The following is an 8,116-nucleotide window of genomic DNA, read 5'->3' as shown; positions in this document are numbered from 1 at the left end:
GAAAGGGCAGTAGGCCTACGTTTCAAAAGGCTCCAGATTTGATATTTTTCCTGTCAACAATATATTTTACTCAGTGTTTGAAATGTCAAAGTAACTTATATAAAACAATACAATTTAAATAAATATACACATAGTCTGTACCTCAGTATTCAAAAAAGGCACATCAGCCTGTTTTAAATCTGTGTTTTGAAGAAGATAATACCACTATTTGAATACATTGTAGTACATAAATTACAAAAGTCATTTATTCATTGACAATTTTTTTTCACCAAAAAACTATTTACAAAATAAACATTTACCAAATAAATAGACATCACCACTGGCATTACAAAAATAGACTATTTCTTGCGTCGGTCGTGTTTCCTTATGATGTCTATGAGGTTGTTCTTAGTGACCAGCGTGTTGTCAGACTCTTGCTTGACCTTTTTTCTTTCCCTCTTCTGCTGCTCATGAAGGTAGGGGGAATTAAGGAGCTGAGGAGGCAGTGAGGACCCTGTGGCTTTGACCCGCTTCACCACCTCCAGGAACATCCGTTTATGGGTGTTGTTGAGAAAGGTGATGGCTGTCCCTCTGTGTCCCAGCCGGCCAGCCCTGCCCACCTGGATGTAAGAAATGAAGATATGTCTTGTGTTGCTCAATTTTAACTTTAAAATGCTGTAAAAAAGTTGGACCACTCACACCTAACCACAATTCTACTCCAGTATTACTAACCTGATGGACATACTCATCCATTGTGTTTGGCATGTCAAAGTTAACCACCAATTTGACATTGGCAAGGTCGAGTCCTCTGCCTAGCACACCTGTACTGATCACAACTTCAAAGTCTCCTTCCAGAAGTCCCTGAGGATGACACAGATCAAATATTAAATTGTAAGCTACAATATGTTAAGCCTGATCAGCATTTCAAAATGTATGACGTACATTTCACTAAAACTCAACATAGTTTTGTGGACCTCTGTAAATGATAACCATGGTTAAGAAAAAATATCGGCAAAAACAATATGTATGCTTCAGGATTTCAACAAATATAATTTTAAACTCTGGATCTATTGGTTTGTCCATCTTAAAAACAATAAAACCATAGATATGTATATTATAAATTGGCAAGATCCCAATTTTCCTTTCTGAGGAAAGATGTTAAATCCATTAAAAAAAATATATATTTCTATTAGGAGTTGTATTTTGTTACAGCATCCTTCTGCATTCAATATTATATAAAACAACAGTTGAGTCTGAAGTCTCAGCTCTAGGTGTATGTGGTCCTGAAGCTAAATGTTATTCCAGAGCAACACTCTTGGACAACAAACATAGGAGAAGTGTTATTTATCCTCTTGACAGCGCATGTTCTGGCTGCCGCTGGTCTCACCCTGAGGATGCGGTTGCGTTGCCACTGGGTCTTGTCAGAGTGGATTGCCACAGTATTGAGGCCTGTCACCTTGGCGACCGCTTCGCACAGTAGATCAGCCCCCAGTTTACAGTCTACAAACACCACCACTGGAGGCTGGTACAGCTTACTGTCCTGCAAACCCACAAGGAAAAACAAAGGGGTGATGTTAGTTTATTATTAATTGTTTGCTCTTTGCATTTTTATATGGATTTGTATATACATACACTATATATATTTTAACATATACGATTTGCTCATTAGGCTTCAAGGAATGTGACATTTAAAATGTAGGGCATGTATGTTATTTTTAACAAACCTTTGGACAGGTTCAGAGGTTTAAGTCCTCTTGAAGATTGCGACCTTGACTCTCCAGCCAACAAAACACTTACTGCAGGACTGGCTGACATGCCTACCAATAATCTAGATAACCGTAACTTTTCCACATTGAAAAATAACGTGTTTCTGATTCACGCAGCAGGTTAGGTAAAGTGATAATGATGGTTATGACTGATTTCTATGTCATGTCGACTCTAGAGTCTTGGTTTTCCTGAGTGTACCATCCGATTTCCCTTGTAATAACCTTATGATTCTACAGTACTCCTGCTACACCACCTTCCCCTGTTCAGAGACGGCAGATTTATACTCTGAGCTGCATTCAATAACAGATGTCATAATCAGAAAAAGAAAAATCCCTATTACAACCACCCTCCACTCAGAGAAGTAGCTCCTGTTACTCACACAATGCTCTAACAAAATGTATTTACCGGCTGAATCGGACCCTTCCTGTCCTGCCCTGTGTAAATGGTGCAAGCCATTGCTGGGATTCCTGGACTGGGGCCATAGCCCGAGGCCCACACATTTCCTCCAGACAGGGGCAGGGCTGCAGAATGGCTGTCTAAATATGGTGTAGTGCGGAGACTGGTCTTGGAGCTTTAGGAATTATCACCTTTAAACAGACCGTTTTAAAGTGTCAAGCTGGGGCTAGTTTGTATAAAGACTGAGTGATATAGCCATTATAAACATACATTTTGGTAATAATCCACTTTCCGTGTTTGTCCCTTTCAAAGCACTCTCCAGAGTACAATAAGACTTTGTGTTACACAAGACCTAAGCAAACTGCTGACCTTTTTAATAATAGACAGCCTATGTTGGCAGTCAAATGGTACTCCACCCAACATTTTTCCATATTTTAAGATTTCCTGAGGAAAAACACTGTGTACCTTTTGAAGTAACTCTAAAAGCTCTAAACCTCAAGTCTTTAACCTACATTGAGAATCTCAAACAGCTTCTTCTTCTTGGAGGGTTCCTCTAACCAAAGCACGATCTGCCTCACGTTGGCACAGGGCTGGTTCTTCTCTCCAATAGCGATACGGACAGGGTCGCGAACCAATCGGGCAGCCAGCTCCTCCGTCCCTGTGGGGATGGTGGCCGAGGCCAGCAGAGTTTGGTGTTCTTCTGGGACGTGCTCCAAAACCTCCAACACCTGCTGCTGGAAACCCATCTTCAACATAGTGTCAACCTAAAGGACACACCCCAAATACAGAAGGTTGCAGGACTTTCTCCATTTCACAATTGTATGATTTCTGTACAATTAACAGCATATAATGAAATACTTTAAAAACTATTATTAAGGAAATCCTCAATTTGTTAGCATGTTTTGGGAAATGAGGCGACTTTAGTCAAAGATAGCTATCATTAAATCCTCATAACGTCCAACTCCAGTGTTTCCCCTATATATACAAATAGTGGCGGCGCAGCGCCGCTGCTGAAATATGCGCGCCGCTGCTGAAAAATGCGCGCCGCTGCTAGGGGGCGCCAGCCAGGTACCAAAAAAAAAACTACTACTTTTTCATTTTTGATTGTTTGTTATGTGGATTTGTAGTATTTGTGTTACTGTATGTTCAATAAAGGTGTATTTTTGCTAAATGTTGAGACATTGCCACTGTATGTACTAGGCAGGGCCGATTTTTGGCACAGGCGGTTGCATAGGGCGCCAGATCTGGGGGGGCTGCGCTGGTAGCTCTGGGAGGGAAAAAACATTTTTGACCGTTGGCGCTCATCCAAATGTTCGGCCTTGATGTAACAACATTCATAATTAAGTAAATGTAACACCCTTTTCACCCCGGTTACACTTTTCATTTGTCCTGTACGATGGGCGCTGTAAGTGATGAAAGTGGGGGATGTTGGCTTATCAGGCGCCCGCAGCTCACAGCCAAAGTGCGAGCGTGGGAGCGAGAGAGCGAGCGTGGGAGCGAGAGAGCGAGCGAGGGAGAGGGCGCACCGGTACCGGCGCTGTTGTTATTAGAATCTGGTGCTAGCTGCGCTAACGGATATAAGAAGTAGATGTTTCTACAACCAGGGTGGAAGAGAGCTCTCCTGTCAGACTGAGAGGCTCAGTGAGGTAAAGGAGTGTTTAGATAAGTTAATTTTAGTCTAAGTTATCTCAGTGGGTCTCAAACGTTTTGACCACAAATTATGTAAACACATATTTTCAAGGCACTCCTTTATAATTATTAGGATAAATAAAAACAGGTTTGAAATCATTCCAATGTATACTATAGGACAGTAAACCAAAAATATCATTTAAAGTTGGAGAGATACAAAAATATGAATAAATAAATAAATGTTAACTAGGTAAAATAAGATATGAATTAACACAAATAAAATAAGCTACATTTATTTGTTATTGGCTATGGTAGGTTATTGGTTATGTTCACATACTTCTTTGATTATTAAAATGTAAACCGATCTTTTTCATATGGGTGTTTAGAGTTGTACCCCCTAGATCAGGTCTCTAGTAATTGTGTGCTCAAAGTGCACCAGATTGAAGCATTTTACTTTAAAGGTCCCATGTCATGGCCATTTCCACTGATCATAATTCCATTGTTGAGGTCTACTAGAATAGATTTATATTGTGCAATTTTCCAAACTCACATTGGTTTCTCATACAGCATCTCTGTAAACTACGTGTATTCACTGAATTTCACTCTCTGCCTTTAACGGCTCGTTGTAGCTCCAATAGCTCCAGCCCCCACCCTCCCTGTGAGCACAGTGTGCTCCGATTGGTCGGGACGTTGTGAATCGCGCTGAGCTCCGTGGAGGTGTTGTTTCCTTGTTTAGCGATACACAGCGAAACACAGCCAAACTCATCCTGAGCACACACAAAGTCACAGCCGAAGTAAAAACAATAAGTGTGGCTTGATATTGAGTAAGAAAAAGGTTGATAAACGCTGTGAGAATGAGTCTGCAGAGAGAATTTCGCCGCGATCCCAACTGTCTGTTATCAGCCTGCAGCCAGGGAAGAGAAATCAGCAGAGCTGCTTGCACTGAGTGTGTGTGTGAGGAAGTCCGTGGATTGGTCAATTTGGACCAATCAGCGGGGGCTTAACGTAACGGCTCCGCAGACGTAACATAACGGCTCCACGGATTGGTCCATTTCGTTCCGGGTACGGTTGACATCATGCGTACCCAGAAGAATCAAATGGACAGTGATGTATCTCCAACGAGGCGTTTTGGGGAGGTATTTTCTGTTTTAGAGTTTTACTCGCTACAGGGTGTACTTTGAGGGTTTTGACTCTGCACACCGTTTACATGCATAAAAACCTTCATAACACACAAGGGGACGGGTACTAACCAGAAAAGCATGACATGGGACCTTTAAAATGTTAAAAAAAAAAAAACTTCCCAGGGGGCATACCCCCGGACCCCCCAGAGAATGTGACGTCCACCCCCCAATTCAAACATGTTCATACAATAATGAATACATTTGAAGCCATTTTGACATCTATTACCTATGTCAATAGGTTTCTGTTTTTGTAGTGTATTTGCCTTTTATAGAGACTTTTCATTTATTCTTTATATATGAAATCTCGCCTAGGGCAGCAAATTGGCTAGAACCGGCCCTGGTACTAGGCCTCAAGAGCCTTTCTTGTACCGACACATAGAAACAAATTGGCGGGGCTGCTGTATCAACACACACACACTGGTTTTCTGGGAGATACTAAGTTTAAAGACTTGGATGCAGAGGATTTCAAAGACCTGCAACTTTACTGTCTTTGATGGATTTACCTTTGTCTAAAACATTTTCACTAAAGAATGAAACCTCTAGGAAATCTGAAATGCTCTGTGTTTATCATACCTCATCAACCACCACTACCTTCACCATGTCCAGCTGCACTGCCTTCTGCTTCAGGATCTCGATGAGTCGCCCTGGGGTGGCTATGATAATCTAAAGGGGAATGAGGGAAAAGAACATGATGCTGTAGGAAAGCTACAAAGTGTTTGGATTGAGGAAGAAGAAAGTCACTGTAAAGACAAAGAGTGTACTTTGATGCTGCTTTTGAGGCGGTGGAGTTGCTGGGGGAGGGGCATGCCACCCACCAGCAGAGCGGTCCTCATGTTGGGGACACCTATCACCAGCTCCTTGGCCTGCCTCTCTATCTGAATGGCCAGCTCCCTGGTGGGGGTCAGGATGAGAGCCACAGGACTGCCTGCACTCTGTGTTGGCTTCTAAACAAAAAAAACGTACATTATCTTAAGCAATATATACTTATATAAACATACACACACATATGCAAGCCCAACAGCCATTAGCCATGAAGCAATACATGTTATTAAGTTATATGAGAGAGACGTTTCATGAATAGTTTAATAGTACTATTAATTTGTAGTTGTTCCCATTAAAAATAGATGAATTATTTTGGACTTAATGGCCAGCTCCCTCATTGTTATCTTGCTAAAGGACACTTCTGCTCATAGGTAAAATATCAGTCTGAAATATCTAACCATTTCAGTTGAGTTTACCTTCTAACCATGCAAACAATCTGCTGTATAATAATACTGACGATAATTCCCAAAATAAAGTAGGTTCGTTTAGATTTTTTCTAAACAAAGAGATTTACTTGACCTGGACAATATCTTTGTTAATGCTGGTCACTACTTATTATAATTGTAAATACTGTTTTGAACTTTTGTGAAGAATAACTTTTGTAGTTTAAGAAGAAGAATAAAACAATTCTGTATTTTTTCTAAACGTAAGTTAACCTGTTTCAGATATTTACAGATATGCATCACCGTATGTTTATTATGTGTAAATGTTTACATTCCTTTTAACATCAGTATGCCTAAGTGATTGATGGATTATCAAGGCTAACACGATTACTGCTAGAATGTAACTGTATTTGCTTTTCCAAATTGTATTAATGCAATAACTCAAACAAGGCTAAGTTTATGTGGAGGCCGAGATGCGGTTTAATTTATATGTTTTTATCACCGTGACTTAAAATGTAAAATCTGCCGACATGTAAGGTTAAATAAGGCTGACTTCTGACATGCAGGATGCTGGAGGTGTTTGCCAAATGTGTTTATCTCTTCTAGATAACATATCCCTATAGAAGTTTCCTATAGATGAATTAGTCTCCTTCTCTTGGTATAAAAAGGCACTACTGTACCTCCAGTGCCCTCACTACCACTGGCAGCAGGAAGGCTACAGTCTTCCCTGATCCTGTGTCAGCACTGACGATCACATCCCTGCCGGTGAGTCCAACCGGCACCATCTGCATCTGGACCGGCGTGGGCGCCGCATACCCGGCCTTTTTCAGGTTGCCATTCAGCGTGGCAGGGAAGCCACAGTGTTCAAACTCAAGGATGGGCCTCTTGACTTCACTACCTTGGGTTTCTATGCCCAGCTCCTGTTTGATACGCTGCACCTGCTCCTCTGTTAGGCCTGATATGAACAGATCATCTTTGTAGGCATAGACTGCCTCACTTCCACCCACTCCATCAGTGTCAACCGCTGACTGTTGAGGTTGAGTCCTTTCATCTCCAATTGTGTCCTTACGGTTAAACACGTCCGCACCAGTGCCCATCCCCATTTTGAACAAATGTTTGGCTTTGCACTCAAGACTGCAAACATCATTGTCGGTACTGTCACAAATGTACTCCCCATAGCGACCACACATCACACAGACTGGCTCTCCTGGCTCAGGCCACCTCTGGCTCTTTTTAAAGGATTTGACAGGTTCTTCCTCTTCCTCTTCATCACTTGAGGCGGATGGGTCTTCATCCTTAAGCACTTGGCTTTCTGTCAAACATGCTGATTCTCCACTTGCTTTTATTGTCTCATCCTGTGTTTTGGTGCCTTCACTGATTTCCTCCTTCTGAACTGGTGTCGCTGAACTTCCTTCATCTTTTCTCTCCTCCTGAGATACCTTGCTTTTTTTATTCAACACTGGGCCTGAGACCTGGGCAGGTCTCTTTACTTTTAGGGCTCTTGGCATGAACATTTTTCCGGATTGTTAACCTGCAAAACATCAAGAAACATAAATGTCAAGGGTTTCAAGGTCAGAGTTAAGTTTTCTACCGAACATAAATACATAACGAGTAAAAGTCATATTCCCAAAGGTACACATGTTCGTTTAGTAACAAAATAACAGTAGGCTATCACAAACACCAGTTTAACAGCAACTCTTGGCTTCTACTCTTAACTAGTCAGAAGGAAGTCATATGTTCATGTATTTGGTCAAATCATTTGTCAAACCACACTTCGACCTGACTCATAAACGCCGGGAAGTATACGCTGAATGTTTAATACAATAAAAGCATTAAGTTACACATACCTTCTTCCAACGCGTTATTTTCCAGCGATTCAAAACAATCGCTGACGACGCAGACCAATGACGTGTGTTGCTTTGCATGTTGGGAAATGTGGTTCGTGGAACATCGCCCTTT

At 41.5% G+C, this 8,116-nt stretch overlaps 1 protein-coding gene across 2 annotated transcripts; it reads right to left on the bottom strand.

The window, feature by feature from the left end:
• Positions 1–216: 216 nt before the first annotated feature.
• ddx59 (DEAD (Asp-Glu-Ala-Asp) box polypeptide 59) lies at positions 217–8,074 on the bottom strand. 2 transcript variants are annotated; one of them, XM_034213121.1, is made up of 8 exons: positions 8,005–8,074; positions 6,838–7,688; positions 5,714–5,896; positions 5,526–5,615; positions 2,655–2,906; positions 1,367–1,519; positions 712–840; positions 217–599 (listed from the first exon to the last, which is right to left on the bottom strand). In XM_034213121.1, the coding sequence occupies exons 2-8, from the start codon at positions 7,669–7,671 to the stop codon at positions 339–341; spliced, it is 1,902 nt and encodes a 633-aa protein (XP_034069012.1). In that variant the 5' UTR covers positions 7,672–7,688; positions 8,005–8,074; the 3' UTR covers positions 217–338. The 2 variants fall into 2 exon arrangements, with proteins under 2 accessions (XP_034069012.1, XP_034069013.1); XM_034213122.1 differs by having other exon boundaries at positions 316–599; positions 5,714–5,893.
• Positions 8,075–8,116: the final 42 nt, after the last annotated feature.

The sequence above is a fragment of the Gymnodraco acuticeps genome, unplaced genomic scaffold, assembly GCF_902827175.1.
Source record: "Gymnodraco acuticeps unplaced genomic scaffold, fGymAcu1.1, whole genome shotgun sequence".
In the NCBI taxonomy this organism is placed as follows: Eukaryota; Metazoa; Chordata; class Actinopteri; order Perciformes; family Bathydraconidae; genus Gymnodraco; species Gymnodraco acuticeps.
This window is presented reverse-complemented; position numbering and strand designations above follow the sequence as displayed.

Bases quoted from the DNA above. Each gene is read 5' to 3' on its own strand.
- ddx59 (XM_034213121.1), bottom strand. From the start codon at position 7,671: ATGTTCATGCCAAGAGCCCTAAAAGTAAAGAGACCTGCCCAGGTCTCA. The intron at 2,907-5,525 runs GTATGATAAACA...TGTGTCCTTTAG, and splicing joins AGGTAGTGGTGGTTGATGAG to GTTGACACTATGTTGAAGAT. The intron at 1,520-2,654 runs GTAGGTTAAAGA...GTGGGTTTGCAG, and splicing joins AGCTGTTTGAGATTCTCAAT to GACAGTAAGCTGTACCAGCC.